The sequence below is a fragment of the Anopheles moucheti genome, chromosome 2 (assembly GCF_943734755.1).
Source record: "Anopheles moucheti chromosome 2, idAnoMoucSN_F20_07, whole genome shotgun sequence".
Taxonomy (NCBI): domain Eukaryota; kingdom Metazoa; phylum Arthropoda; class Insecta; order Diptera; family Culicidae; genus Anopheles; species Anopheles moucheti.
This window is the reverse complement of record NC_069140.1, coordinates 101,908,669-101,924,529: the sequence shown is the minus strand read 5'-3', so window position 1 is coordinate 101,924,529 and position 15,861 is coordinate 101,908,669. Positions and strand designations below refer to the sequence as shown.

The 15,861-nt window shown below is 40.4% G+C and overlaps 2 protein-coding genes across 2 annotated transcripts in view; one reads left to right on the top strand and one right to left on the bottom strand.

The window, feature by feature from the left end:
• LOC128298310 (MOXD1 homolog 1) overlaps window positions 1-12,587 on the top strand; it is a 41,313-nt gene extending 28,726 nt beyond the window's left edge. The window contains exons 2-6 of the mRNA XM_053034060.1: window positions 6,845-6,997; window positions 9,187-9,479; window positions 10,952-11,630; window positions 11,796-12,326; window positions 12,399-12,587. Of these exons, the coding sequence (XP_052890020.1) occupies window positions 6,845-6,997; window positions 9,187-9,479; window positions 10,952-11,630; window positions 11,796-12,326; window positions 12,399-12,587 (1,845 nt within the window). The remainder of the gene's footprint in view (window positions 1-6,844; window positions 6,998-9,186; window positions 9,480-10,951; window positions 11,631-11,795; window positions 12,327-12,398) is intronic.
• Window positions 12,588-14,426: 1,839 nt separating this feature from the next.
• On the bottom strand, window positions 14,427-15,468 carry LOC128298097 (transmembrane protein 14 homolog). Its single transcript, XM_053033832.1, has 2 exons — window positions 15,342-15,468; window positions 14,427-15,272 (listed from the first exon to the last, which is right to left on the bottom strand). Exons 1-2 carry the CDS (start codon window positions 15,412-15,414, stop codon window positions 14,953-14,955), a joined length of 393 nt encoding a protein of 130 aa, XP_052889792.1. The 5' UTR covers window positions 15,415-15,468; the 3' UTR covers window positions 14,427-14,952.
• Window positions 15,469-15,861: the final 393 nt, after the last annotated feature.

The following is a 15,861-nucleotide window of genomic DNA, read 5'->3' as shown; positions in this document are numbered from 1 at the left end:
TATGATTTCGACTCGTTTTTCAAATACCCAATATCCAGCAGCTCTCGAGGAAAAGCTTCCCCAATCTACATCGAGCTATGATAAGATATCTCTGGTCTAGCCATTGCCCTACAAGAAAGTATGAAGCTCCGGTAAGGAAAGAAACCAAAACTAAAACGCAAGCAAAATCTCTTTCGACTGCAAAAGTATGATAATGATAATGTAAATATGGCTTTTTACTGCTATCCTCTTCACAATCTGGCCAAGTGTCCTGGAATGGTCCGGCTACATTTCCAACGCCTGATGCTTCCCTAGGGATGCTCCGTTTTTCCAAACCGGGAAACCGGAAACGATTGAGACTGCGATATAATTTATGGGTTCACAGTGAAAGCAACGAAACAAAACTGAGGCAACTGTACGGAAATTGTGTTTTTGTTGCGAGACATTAAGTGGGGAAAAGTAGCGTAAAAACAATAAAATCACGGTGAAAAATAAGAAAACATTAATCATTGGACAGGAAGCGGATAGTAGATTGGTTATGGTTTTGATTTTATCATACTTTAGACTTCTTTTTTGTACTCTCGTGGTAATGGGCTGGTGCTGACCCATTCTTGTTCACTGATGTGAACTGTAAATTATGTTTTCATCTTACCATTCCGCCATACCTGAAAAGCAAAGTTTTGAAGTTGAGTTTTATGCTTCATCACAATTCGTTACATCTCGTTGATCAATCGAGTTTTGAAATGTTGTTATACACCGGGCGTATTTAACTGGCCTCGAAGGAAATGTGCGCAATGGCTACTTATTGGACAGTATGAAAACTCTGGTGAAAAGATGAAGTGATAACTAAATATTGTCTTAAGAAAGGAAAGATGATCGAATGATTGCATACTTTCTGGCGGGTTACGTTGTCTAGCAAATAAAATCGTAACTATTTAAACAGTTCAAGGGTGAATTTATTTTGAACTATTCGAACCGTGTCCAGGAACACTCACAAATTTCTGCGGTGTAGATCCACTTTAACAAATGTGTTTTCTCCTGCAGAAAATTGTTTGGATCTTTCAAGAGTGCTATTTCATTTCGTTTAGGGAAGAATCCCGCCAAACGCTTCTTTCGTTTAAATGAAGAATGCAAGAAAATTGGTGATTTCGTTCAAGATTTCGAAAAACTTATTACATCTTTGTTCGTGTGCCCGAACACGTTCTATTCCTGCACCTGAAGAGTATTCTGTACTACAGCAGAGAAAGGGAGAAAACGCAGATGCATTTAGGTGCACGCAAGTTGCACATTTTCGGTCTGATTGCTATCTTTTTCGATTCACCTTCTCGCCTCGAAGTTACGTTGGGGCGCTACACGCTACCACAGGAATCCTGAAACAGCGAACGACAATCATGCAATCAGCCCCAATCATCTTTTGGGTACAAAATTGCTCTCGGCCACACGGACGTCTGTTTGCTGGGTGCCTTAGGGCAATGCTTTAGGAAGCATTTAAGCCATGCAATTTTTGGACTGCTTCTGTATTCGGTATGACATTCTCTTTCGGCTGTTGTGTTCTGCGTCCGCTGTCATCAATTACTGGGGCAGTTTTCCATGTGCGCATCACGGGTAATGAATTTGAAAATATTTTTTGACATAGCACCCGGGCCTTAGGATGTCCGGGATGTGCAGTTAGTAAGGTATGTTTTTCTCACTATAATATCTATCAAAAACTAAGGTTATGAAGAGCTTGTTGTACATTTCTATTAATTATCAATTAAAATCTACCATACTTCAATATTTGTTCAAAATTATTCTACGACCTATAGGAGAACTACAGCCTCGAGCACCTTATCCTCACGAAACATTCTAGTCCCTTCCCACCGAGTTGACGATGAAAACGCTGAATGAATACTCCCTGCCGTGTGCATGAATGGTTCGATGCAGGTGCAAAACTTGTTTGTACCACAACGTGTGGTTCGTGCAGGGTGCGTGCTGGGACCGACCATTGTTTATCCTCGATCATTTTCCACCTCTTTTGCTGCTGCTTCATTCTCACGGAAACGGGCCCATGTTGCATGCAGGAGGAAACATCAAATTGCTCACCAAAATTTGCCAAAAGGCGAGGATCCAATTAAACACTAAACCCTTTCCATTGAGATTAACTTGAGAATGGGCAAACTAATCGAACGAAAAGGTAACTACGGTTCACGATCATTCTACGTGTTGACAGGATCAACGTTCAGAGCTGCTTTTCGTAACCGGTTTTGTTCGCTTATTTCTTCTTAATGTTTTCGAATTTCTACACAAGTAATCTAAGGATGAATGAGTATAGCAAAGAGACTTTGGAGGGAAACTGTTGTTTCTTTCTAAACGAAAAACGTTTTTGCTTCCAACACATGTTTTTGATATTTTTTTATTTAATTCATATTTATCTGCATGAAGCTTGTGCTCATTAGATTTGTCTAGTTTTCTATAGTTTTCACCCTATCTTCTATCGATATGGAACTCAAGAACCAGAAAAAACATTCAATTCCAATTCAGGAAGAAAAATTGATTGTTGAGAGATGAAAGATAGATTAAACCTCCCTTAACCATCTCATTTTCCTGATACTGAGAGTTTCTTTATTGTGTAATCCATACCAACAAGCCGCTTTGATATAAAACCGACAATCAATTATGTAGTGTGATTATGATTCAATAAATTTCACTGATTTATGAACCCTTCAGCCATTAACAAGTTTGAACCCGAACTTAAAGTTAACGGTTGTAAACTTTTTCCCAGGTCTTTCGTGATTCACAACTATTTTCTCACTAGCGAACGTACGCAGGGTTGTGGTTTTTGAGCTCATAAAAACTTTGCACTATCGAAAGTGGAGAACAAGGATGAACGTTTTCCCTCTAACAGCTTGAGGTGTCCCAAAATCGTTGTCCGAACAGTTGCCCAGTGAACATCTTCCGGGGAAAAGAGGAACTAGAAATTGAAAAGCCGTTTTTTTATCGCTGTTCAAGTCGGAAAATAACTCCATTTGAGCAACTTTTTCTCTCATCCGGATAGTTTTCCTTTTAGCACTGAAATCACACCCACCCACCGCGTTATCCACCAGCGGCGCATGGCGGGTTATTTATGCTCGACCTTCAGTTTCATCCATGAGCTCACGTCTTATTTTTGCTCGCAATAAAAAAAACACAATTCGCTAACGAAAAAGTTCGATTGAGTTGTAAAGAACGAACGGCGATTGATTGGAAGCGAAACAGCGTAGGAAACCGTATCCACAAAATGGATGATTCTTGGTCGATTGTGCCAGATTTGTTCCTTCCCCAAATCCGGCTTAATTTGTTTTTCAAACTTGCGACCCGTAGCTACCATCGCGCGAGTTCTGGCAGTGTTTCGGGTAATGTTATCCCTTTTTTGTGGTGGAGTGATATAAGACGGGCGCGACGATTCGCAGCAGGAAAAAAGGGTTTTACTGAAAGCTGAATCTAATATTTCACCGCACAAGACAAGGAAATGGACGAGAAATGTGTGCTAAATGGAACATTAGGAGTTCGTTTTAAATTACTGCATTTTTTCCCCAGGATGTGCAGCTGTCTATATACAACAAAAATATTTCCTCGTGAAAGGTATTTCTTCCGCTTCAGTAAAAAAGCTTACAAATCAATTATCACAAGAAACAATTTACATTCTCCAAACTCACTACACGCAGCAGTCCAGCATGATGCGGGTGCGTTTTCGGCAACATTTTCCTACGAATCACACACGAGCAACATCGGATCCGATCCAATTTGCTCGATTGCAGATTATTGCAGTCGAAAGCGGATGGTGTTTTGCAATTATTGCCCTTAATCCATTCCAAACCCGCAAACATTACGTGTAAAACTTACAGCAGCGGAAAAAATGAATCATATCAAGCACTGATGGCTAGGCTAGTGCGGAACGTAGTCGAAATTATAATTGAATTTCACCATTACGTATTTGGTTCAGTGTGTTAATATGCCCCACGGGAAGTTGTGTATTTTGCACTCAATTTTCTGGAACCGCAACGAAAATGTGAACTCAAAATAAATAAAAATAGCTGGGTTATGTTTGCGTTTTCTTTATCAAATTATTATACTCAGTAGTTTGTTCAGCAAATATTTGATTTACAATTGTTTTCTTCTGCCTTCTTGTTTCTTCATTCATTGGGTGTACAAGTAAGTTTTGAGCGTTTTACTAAAGGTTACTCAAACGATACATTACGGTTAGGATATCATTTGCAAGCGAAATATTATCAGTACTAACTTATTATTTATGATTAGCGCATTGTTAATAATGCATGTGCGGCACATTTCTAGCATGATATTGAATTTGCCATTTCAAAATAAATGCTAGAAAATTTCCCCCTAAAGAAATGGGTCAACTATGAAATCTTAAACGTGACATTCTCGTTTCCATTGTGGATCAAAAGTCTACTGTCCCCTACCGAAAACCCTACCGAGAAAAGACAATCGACGAAAAAGGCTTGTCGGCACTTCAATGAATATTTGACGATTCGCGATGGTGTCTTCTATCTCTGAACAAGTTAGATGACACAAAATGCAACCGTATTGATGTTGTCTATAGAAACAGAACTTTAAAGCGTTAAGCTCCATGCTGCTTGAAAATCTACTTCCTACGAAAAGTGGTACTAAAAATAGGAAAACCGTCTACCGACCGACCGAACGGATAGCGTCTTCCTTGTATGCTATCTCCGTTTCGTTATAAAGATTAATTCAGTGTTTTGGTAAACAAATTCAGAAAGGAAACCCATCAAATAAGCTTCGAAACCAGAAAAAGCGCTATCGTTTAGTGAAATTCACGGCAAGCGACGCCACTGCCTCTACACCTACTCGCTGGGTTTGATATTTTATGCTAGACAAATTTATTTCCCACTCCTGGCGAAAGTTTTCACCGTGCTGCGGGTGATAAAAGAGCCTCGCAGGAAGGAAAATTCCGAGGCGAAAACCCCGATAGGAACTTGAATAGGCTTGGCATTCGTTTTTCACACACCCAAATAGACACACACACACGCACTTGTTGAAATGGATCCACCAAAACCGTTCTACCAAACATTCGAAGTTGCTTTCTGACGTGTGTTGCAACGTGTTGTTTTATGTGGTTTGTTGTGTGTTTCTGCACAATATTACCAAAGTTTGCCACATCCCACATCTTAGGGTTTTTTTCCTTTTCTAATGTTGTGTCTCATAAAATGACGTCAATAAGGTGGTGTAGAAAGTTGTGATGTCCATAGTTTTATGAATAGGGGAAAACATGAAGTGTTAAGTTCTAAACTAACTTCTTATCAAAAAAATGTTCTAAAAATAATAAAATTTACTAAAATATAATAAATTAAAGTTAAAGTTCTGGTTTCATGGGTTTTATTTCATTTTACAATAACTATTTTCTTTTCAATATTAAATTTGCTTGAAGGCCAAATGAACCACGAAAAATCTAAATGTCAATCAAATGCCGTGGAAAACTTGTTGAATTGGCCAAATCACTAAATTCCCTTAAGCAAAAAAGGACAAACGATGAAACCAGAATCAGAAAGCAAATACAGTTTGAGTGGTACAGTTTCGTAGTTTTCCTCCTCTGTCTATCACAACACGTTGCCGATTTTCCGCCACCAAATGGAGAGGAAAAACCTAACGACCATCAAACCAGTACAGGAAAACTTTAAAGCTTTTTCGTGCCCACTCAAATTCATTCCTTGGCATTCCATATCAGAGCATTGGCGCGAGTGATGGCGCGATGCTACAATTATTGGAAAAACTTTATGCAGTTGTTAGTATCGATCGAAAAAAGACGACGTGATTTTCTTTTTTAGCCTGAAGGTGACAATAGAAATTCTGCTCTCAGTCACGATCGTGCCATTGTATAGGGAAGTTTCTTTCGGGTGAAAGAGAACGTAACAGACGCGAGTTCTCTTTCCCTTCAACAATCCTTCAATGAGCTAGCAATGAACTTGAGCAGCCTCAAGCAAATGTTGGAAAATGTTGTTCATTTCTTGCAAAAAACTTATCAAGGTTAAGCTATTTTAACGCAGGTGTAGTAACCTTTTGCACTGCTTAAAGATTACTCTACCGAGGAACTGAATTTAAACCAAACCATCTCCACGCATCTTCACGCCATTTGTTTTCCCCACGGCAGGAAGGATACGAACGCTAAATATTAAACTAATTATAGCTACCGGAAACCTGGCAGAGGTTCCGGTTGACGGGGTGGTACCTCCATTTGGTTTGCTAATTAATTACGGTACCGAAACCGAAGCTAACCCTGATAGTACGAAACGGTCGTTACAGGACCTACCTTCATTTGACCCCGATCCGGAAATCCCTCATATTTCCGGTGTTTTATGGTGTGACGTGAGTTGCCTCAACGCCCATTCGTCATTCATTTTGTGTCGAGAGCAACGAACAGACGAGCAGGTGCTTTAATGCAGATTGAGTACTTTCTAGTGGTTTTGTTTGTTTCTGGTGAAGCTCTCCCCTTTCACATAATCATACCCGATGAAGCTTATATACGCTAGCATGCAGGGTAAGTCCTGTATCTTCCCTTGGGAAGGTTCTTCCCGCATAATTCCTGTACAATTGTATTGCAAAGGTACACCCAGGCCGTGTAGTCTACATTCGCTCAGCGGTGATTCGAAAATTGTTTAAAAACACCAAAATAGACTAAACCATCAATATTACTATCAGTCCATAGCATTTCATGCAATGCCTACTATGACACGATTTTGATTGAACATTGCAACGATGCAGCTCTAACCTAATCTACGCCATGGAAATGGATTCGGCGCAACCTTGATTGGATTTCCCTAGGAAGTTTTATTTATATTGTTTTTTTTTGTCATTCCATGTTCTATTGCAGGATTGCCACGTTTCGAAGGACAATCATCATATGCCGGTACAGGACGACACGCAGAACTATCACATCGAGAGCGGCTTCCAGAATCTAACGCACACTAGCGTCACCTTCCGGCGGGCACTGGAGACGTGTGATCCTCATGACGTGATCATTGGAGTAAGTAACCGATAGCGACAATAAACTTTTTAATATTGAATAGTTTTACTGGCATCTTTGGTAGGAAAAACGCATACTCTATTGTAGTTGAAAAATTAATATCATAGTCAACTTCAGCGTTGCAGATGTCCTTTACTGCTACTCGTACACCAATATTGCGAACGCTGTGCAAACACGAGTGCAAACAACCGTTTATTGTCTACATACGTATTACTAGTCCATTTTTCTTCTCCCTCTTAAACGCCAATGGTCGTTTTGATACCCCCTTGCTGCTTAGTGCACAGTAGTGCTATCACATTAAATTCCCAAAGCCGTCCCATGGTGTTGGGACAGACACAAAATAAAGGACACGTTTGAAGTGGTTCAACCATTTGTATTTGCTTGACTTAGCAAAAAAAAAACTATGTCCTATGTGCAATGATGCAATATCCCACACATCCGCAGTGAAACTCTTTAAAAATGCCAAAGTGTCCAGATCCAGAATTTAGCTGTTCTTCGTTTCTTACGCTTGGTATGGCTTTTCATGCACACCCTTGGGATATAATTGTATTCTCCCAAAGCTTAGTGAGTTTTATGTCTAATGGAGACTTGTATAGAAACGTTATAGCTGCTTTAGTCCGTTTTTAGTAAGCGCATTTAGAGGTCATTTGTATTCCCAGCGAAAGTATCCTTCAGCAATGCCATTTCAAATGAAAATAATGATCTAAAAAGTTAGATAACTTTCCAGAAAACCATGCAACCTTCTTTGTTAACTATTTTTTGTTTGTTTTATAATAAAATTAAAGCTCAACATTGAAATAGTTATGTGTTCGGTATCATTTAGCAAACATAAATCCCACGTGTTGTTTAAGTACTTTAATATCCATTCGCCTAGCACACAAACCTAACCCCTACGGCATTTACGTTTGTATAGCAAGAGATGTTATTTTTAGCATCCTTAACCTCACTCTTTGTCGCAGTAAAGTTTTTTTAACCGCCTACCATTGACTTAACAACATAAAAATAAAACTTTCCCCATTAGACACAGAAAAAATGGTGGGAAAACAACCAACATGTAGCATGGAGTACAAAGAAACACTAAAAAGGTTCGAAGGAGAATGAGAAAAATTAAAAGTTTTTCATTCTATTCACTTCAATTATAAACTTGTCATTTTTTCACACTTGTAAATTGTTTTGTTGCTTATTTACGCTCATGATCGCAAAAATAGCTGTGCTCTCATACTTGGTTCTTATGAAAAAAAAAACTTCATTACTGGGCGAGAAGCAATCTGATCTGATTGGCGAAGTTGCTTTCCAAAGGTCGTAAACACTTAGCCGGCACAGGCAACAGGTCGACACAGCACGATGTTCATCGGTAAATCCAATCGATTGTATTACCGAAAACCGAAGAATTTCACAAAAAAACGATCAATGCATAATTAGTTTGAGTGGTTAGTTTGAAATTACTCTAATGGTCTCAAAAATTTGAGCTCATGCTCGTCTCCCAGAAACAAACGAAATTCGCATTACTTCATTAGACAAATAATCTCTGTGCGATTAATTACAAATAATCCCTGGCCTCCGAATACATTCTAACATCAACTTCTTATAACGCTGGTAATTGAGATAGCTTTTGCCGGTACGGAATTCACAAGGAATTTGCTAACCGTAATGAAAAGAAACGGGCGAGATTTGTTTTCTTCAACAACTTTCACGCGTACACGTATTACGCTAGTGTCCAATTGTAACAGAAAAACATCTCTGCGCCATGCTATAAGCTAAGATGCTCTCAGTGAATAGAATTACAATGCTTATCGCACTCCAAAGTTTGTCCAACACTTCAGATTTTCGTTTTACAAGGATAGAAACTTCTCGTGTGAGTAAAAAGTGTTCAAAGGACAAGTCAGTCAGCTATGAAAGGAAAGTTCTTAATGGAATATCGTCCTGCTTTCAAGGATCCGTTTCACTTTAACGACATACCTGGCATAGGATTTCCACTCCATATCATAAACTACAAATCACCATGGTAACACCTTCAAGGACTGCACGTATAGATTTCCAAGAATGTTAAACGCATTCTGCCATGATTTTGACAACATATCAAACTTAACCACATTGTTGCAATCGTACCAATCGTATCGTCGTTCTCGTAAGTCGTTTTGCACATAAATTAATCGTTTTGTGTACGTTTTATTCCCGTTCTCTTCCAGTCGGATACGATGAAAATCCTTTGGTCGTACGGTGACCGGGACCCGGTTGCTGGCAGTCTGAAGGGACACAGCGCTAATCGAGGCGCTCGTTCGATCCACTTTCTAGGGCCAATGTTCCGCCGACCGGCGGACGCACTGCAGCGGGATGACCTACGCCAATGGGACGTTACGGTGAAGAATGTTTCCATCGACACCAGCATGGACACACTGTACTGGTGCAAAATTCTGAAGGCACCGACACTGCGCGAGAAGCATCACATAATCGGTTACGAGGCGCTGCTCACGAAAGAAAGGTAGGGAAAGATTTCCACACTAACGAATAGCCGCTGTGATGTGATGCATCTCTCGTGAAATGTACTGTAAGATGTACTGTACTGGTGCACTACACGGCACCGAGCTGTAGAATTGGGAATTGAGATATTAATAGGAAGCTTTAATGAATTGTTGTCTTGGGGCGTCTGCAAATACTACACCAACCAAAATCTCAAAGCTAGGGTACATTTCGTAGAATTCTTTTGAAAATATCACAATTCTTCGACGATCGCACCGTACACTTTTGCGTATTAACATAGCCGTTTCCACTGAATTAAGCTGTAAATCAAACAAACCCCCGGGCCGGTGTTGGAAAAGCAAGAAACAGATACTACACACCTGTATTAATATGCGGCTGCGAATTAAAATTTAGTAGACCCTTAATAACCGAAGAAGGTCGTCGTGGTTTGTGGAGATGAATCGTTTTGTTTGACCGGTCTTTCTTTATTTCATCCTTTGTTTACCTTCGTTGGGTATAAAATTCGGCTCGGCTTGACCAGTTAATGCTTCCGCTGTCACCTGCAGAGACGCCGTCGCCGGTAAAGATGTTATCTGGAGCAGGTTTTGCTGTATTCCGGACGGCCCGGCCCCGTTCGGTTGCGTCCAAATTTTGCGCATGCATTTCGAGATGTGGATGACCGCTTTCGAAGTCGTCCGTGTCGGGCTTCGGACTTTAGCAATCTTGTCGAACTTTTCGCCCGTGGAAATGTTGGAACCTGTTTGAACAATAAATCAAAGCACTTATATCGCTCTGCGGCGGTTTTGAAACATTTGTATAGGGAGAGATCATTAGCAATAAAACAAATTAACAAATTAATGATTGATCAACCGAGGGTTAGCGTTTGAATATTGAATAGATTTGATATTCAATAATGATACGCTGTTTGAAGATTAACATATAGACCCGATGATGTATAGGATAGTTTATTATCAACCATCGAACACCACATTTTTCGCCTAAACAAAAGAACGATTCGTATGTCACGTCTGCTCTATGTAACATTTCCGTTTTCCTCGGTCTCTCGGTGACCTCGGAAATATTGGCACAATAATGTAGCATGTACCTCATTCAAAATTGAATTGCTAACTCTAACTAACATCAACTGTACATTACGAGAAGCTATGGGAGGGAATTTAAATTAATCAACCCATCATGTCGGTGTGCTTAATTAGCAATCCTGTACCAAAGGCTGTTGAATAGGAGCTGTGATTGAAATAGGATCACTGGTTTTGCACGGCTGTGTAAATGAAGGTCATATTTTAACATTTTGATTGATGTCTGACATAACACCATGAGCATCGTAATTGTGTATGGAGTGAAACTCAGAAAAAACTAATTTGAAATACAACAATTGCATTACTAGGTTGTAATTTGTGTATGTTTCCGAAACTCTCTCCATGTTCAACGTTACTACTTCCGCTAATGCGATGACCTTTTTCCGTTTACTTGCAGCTCAACAAAACAACCGCTTGTGCACCACATGACACTGTTTGAGTGTTCCACCAATTCCTACCCTGGCTCGGATCCAAACTCTTGGGACGTATGGGTAAAGAGCAGTGGTGCGGTCTGCAACAGCAATCTTCTGACACCACGCGACTGGGACTCGTGCATCACACCGGTAGCGACCTGGGGAGTCGGTGCATCGGGCCAATTCCTTCCCGAACACATCGGGATCCCGATCGGTGGTGATAAGGGCGCCCCGAAGTATTATATGCTCGAGGTACATTACGACAATCCGCGTGCGAAGCGTGTGTTGGACCATTCCGGCTTTCGCATACACTACACACGGCACGTCCGAAAGCATGACGCCGGCATGATGATATCCGGGGTGTCCGTGTCCGACACGCAGATGATCCCACCTGGACAGAAGCTGTATCGCAACGTCGGAATCTGTGGACCGTCGTGTACCGGTGCCGTATTCCCGGCCGAAGGCATCAACATTGTCTCGGCGGCCCTGCACTCGCATGTAGCGGGCAGAAAGATGAAGCTGCGGCACGTTCGCGATGGGAAGGAGTTACCACGCATCGTGGAGGACGATAATTACAACCATAACTTCCAGCAGATCCGTCAACTGGAAAATGAAACGAACGTTCTACCGGGAGATTATCTCATCACCGATTGCGCCTACGAGGTATGCAATGTGCAGAATTATAGTCGGAAAAACGCAATCCATGAGTTGGAATGTTTTATTCAAAGCTTTATCTTACTGTTTTGAATGAATTTCATGAAATGGAGAATCTGTTATAGCTTCCTTATACAACAACGGGAACAATAAAGATTTTTCTTTCTTTTTCAGACTGTTGGTCGACGACGTCCCACACTCGGGGGGTACTCCACAAAGCAGGAGATGTGCCTTTCATTCATAACCTACTACCCAAAAATCGAACTGGCCGGTTGTTACAGCATGACACCGGTGAAGGAGTTCTTCGAAACGTTCGGTGTGTTTCAGTTCTACGCAATGAACATGACCGACGTGGAGAACCTGTTCCTGTACAACGGCAACATTCTCGATCTGCTCCCTACGACCGTGTTTCCAAACTTTGCTCCGGGCGGTGATGTGGATGATGAGCAGAACCAACTTGCAATCAAAGCACTTCAAAATGCGAAAGAATACAGCATCATCGACGAGGAGGACATCCTGTACAAGGAGTCGATACTGAACAAGCTGATCATATCGGATCCGGTTGAATTTCATGATCGCACCTTTCTGTCACACTTGAATCAACTTCCATGGTCGGAGCCACTGTTTACCAGGCGGGTTGAACAGAGCATTCTCACCGGGAAACACATGACGTTCTGTCGCGTTTCAAGTGATTCCATTTCCGTGGTAAGCATCAATGAAAATCCTTGGGTTACACAGAATGCACAGTGCTAATAATATTCCTTTCTTCGTCCACAGGCGTCAGAAATATTCAAGTATCCCGTCTTCGACACGTACGTAAAAGCACCGAGCCAATGCCCATATCATCTGTTCATGGAGTTTGCCGAACACACCTCCACGGCAGTCAAACAGATGTCCAGCACGAAACTTCTTCTGCTGGTGCTAGTAATACTGTATCGACGGTTTGGTGCGGGTGCCTTCCATTAGCCATACTAGGGAATCACAACACTACATCCATCATGAAGGAAGTTGAGTTGGCGGAAAATTGTACCCTTCGCGACTTCTAGTGGCGAAGCAGGAGGTTACTTGCGAATGAGTTGACCGACCTGACGGATACTTTTGTTTTATTTATTGTATTACCTTTCCACGCGCCTATAGGACCTTTGATTCTTGCCTGTTTACATGGGCGAGCATAAATCACACCCCATTTCAATTCCCTCGCTTTCACACATTCTGCAAGAAGAATGTAGCTCAGTTAGCTCTAATACCATAATTTTCTCTAATTTATTTACTAGCCGCTACCGCGTCCTATTGTGTAACAGGCCTATTATTTTATCGTTAGTTTTATTGATCCTTACCTTGTTCTCCTTCTGGCTCAAAAGCAACAAGACATCGCTCGAAACGTTTCCGTTTGGAAAGAACATCACACCAAGCGAGCGATTTGGCGACGACAGTCGTATTTCAATGCTATAACTGCTGACCATCGTCTGGCATTGAAAGGTTGGTTGATCCGAGTCAACGAAAATCTATCTTTGACTATCAACTTATTTTAATGGCACTTAATCAGGACCTATTTTTATTGTTATGGCTTGTATATTGTCTCCTCTCTTAGAATGATTCGTTTTCCAGACACATTTGTTGGAAGGCCCTATACATTTCCATGAAAATAATCGTAACCCTAGCAATAGTTTGTACATTGTTTAACACACAGCTTAAAAACCGTTGAGTTAAGCTAATGCTTCAATTAGACGAGTTGAGTGCGCCAGGACGGGATTAGAAATGCCAAAGTAAAAAATCGTCATTTAATCGCTCTCATGTAAGGTAGAATTCGATATGATTAGCAAAGGATTAAGTTAATGGTGTGTATTTTGATGTTTCGGTTTCAAAAGCGCTATGACACATTTTACGCGATAAACTCACCGAATGAGGATTTCTAGTGCATTAGTTATCCTTTTATCTCGTACTTTTTATTAGGTATCACTGAGAATAGAAAATTGCAGAGTAATCGTACATGCAAGCTAATGATACTTGAAATTACATTACAACTATCATTAATTCGTAACATGAAACTAGTTCCAAGCTTAATCTGTTACAGTTGTATCATAGTCATGTTAAAATTTAATTTAATGTTGTGCGAGTAACTAATATGTAAGATGTAAATGTATGAGAAAGGACTATGCAAAATAAAGCCTAATTAAATAAATAAAGAACCAGATTTGCCCAATGGTGTTTCACTGTTGTTTTGATGGTGGTATCATTAGCAGGAACAGAGTTATAGAAATGGTTACCTAGATGAAAAAAAAATCAGAAAAACAATTACCAGCTGTAACCAGCTGTTTCGTTACTATTATTTTTTTACTTAAAGTATCTCTTCGTTTCAATTGTTTTATTAATTTTCCTTTGCTAAAACAAAGATATTTCCGAAAAGAAGAGTTCATAAAGTTTCGGAAATTTTAATTTTATTTTATTATTCTTTAGTAAAATTTCTTTGTCCTTTGAGGGTTAACTAAGCAACTCCACAACTTGCATGCTGCGTGCTGCAACATTGCATACGAAGTTGCGCGCCATCTACCGGGAAGCGCGTGAATTGGGCTTGCTTGGTTAGTACTTGCTTGAAAAACATGCTCTCCTGGTATTGGAAATCTGAAATCGGTTCAATTTGGCTGCTCAATTTTTTGCTATGAATGGGGGTCGCTTCTCAATCTCATCTAGTCCCGGACAAGTTGACTTTTGGGTTAACACTCTTTTCGGGCGTCGATCGATGTTATGTCCTATCCTTGCGGGCGCTTGTTCAGCGCAGAAATAAATTCAGGAAACAAGTTTAGTAATCAATTTTATTGATCTCAAAATTTTGTATAGAATGCCTCTGTGATCTTTGTTCAACTTAACTTTTGTGTCGTAATATGTTCCTGTAACCGTTCAATAACGTGCTTCAAATTGCAACATAATTGATGCAGTTTTACATCGATGTATCTCTACTCCTCTTCCGTTCGATTCCATACGTTCTGTGTGCTCCAGAATAGTATCTACATACGACACTAAAAAATATCGATTTCAAAAGTTACGATTTCCTGAGATTCGAGATTGTGGTTTGAGTTCAGCTTCTAGTCACCTTCTTGCTAAAAATTGGATGCGTATCATTGTTATTTTTGGCACAACATTTACAACGATTCAAGCGACAATAGTTCTCTTCTTGGCAAGTAATATCGTAATAATTATGTAGCGAAAATGTTCTTAAACACACACTCATTCATAGACGTAAATACCCTACAAAATGCGCTCTCCCATTTTGAAACCTTGTGCTTACAGGTCAAGCCCAATAAGCTAGTCCACAGTCTCCCGCTCTAGAATGTCACTCTAGTGTACGACCATCGTTGGGTACGTTAATTGTGCCGTTTACCGGAATTGGTTTGTCGTTTGAACCGGAGATAAAACTGAAATAGTCACCATAGATGAAGACCGTCCACACCATGACGCACAGTGATAGCAGTAGTATCATTCCCGGCGGCATAAATGCCCTGGTTTTGTAGAACCGGACCATCATTACGATGATCAGCAACGAGAGTACGACCAGCTGTACGTATGGGAATGGTTCCTGTAGCGAATTACACCATGCACCGGCCCCGATTGCTACGCCGAAAATCAATCCAGCATACAGCGAAACAACTGAGCCTATACGGCGAATGCGGAAAACATTTAAAATCTTTTGCCAAACTCCGACTATTTTGTATTTGTTCTTACCTGCTCGCATATAGCCGACGATGCCACCTATGACGATTAAAATCGCAAAAACGATTCCCACAAAGTCGATCATCTTGGAAATGGAATCACCGCCTGTGTTATGATGCTTTCAAGTGGGGGTTTCCTTTTTATCTTTTTCTAATCCAGTGACAGAACTGGTCTAAACCTCTGTCACGGATCTGGTCAGTAAACAGTGTTGCCAGATTTAATAATAAAATTTTATTCAACAGTTTCAACGATCCCTTCTTGCGCGAGTTTATTTTTACTTACAATATCATTCCTTCTCCTCATAAATACGTATACGTTACATAAAAATTACAAATGTTGGTCATCAAACGAACTCCAATTCAAAGCGAACGCCAGAGGGACCTTCTTTTAAAATCTTTATTCGTTTTCCATTTTCAGCATGTCGTTTTATTTACCGAATACTTGAACTTCAGAATTTGGTGAATGATTTTATTCACTTCGCGTTTGCTTAAATTTCGCAACATCATTCTTCTGTTATTTCACTTTCAACGAT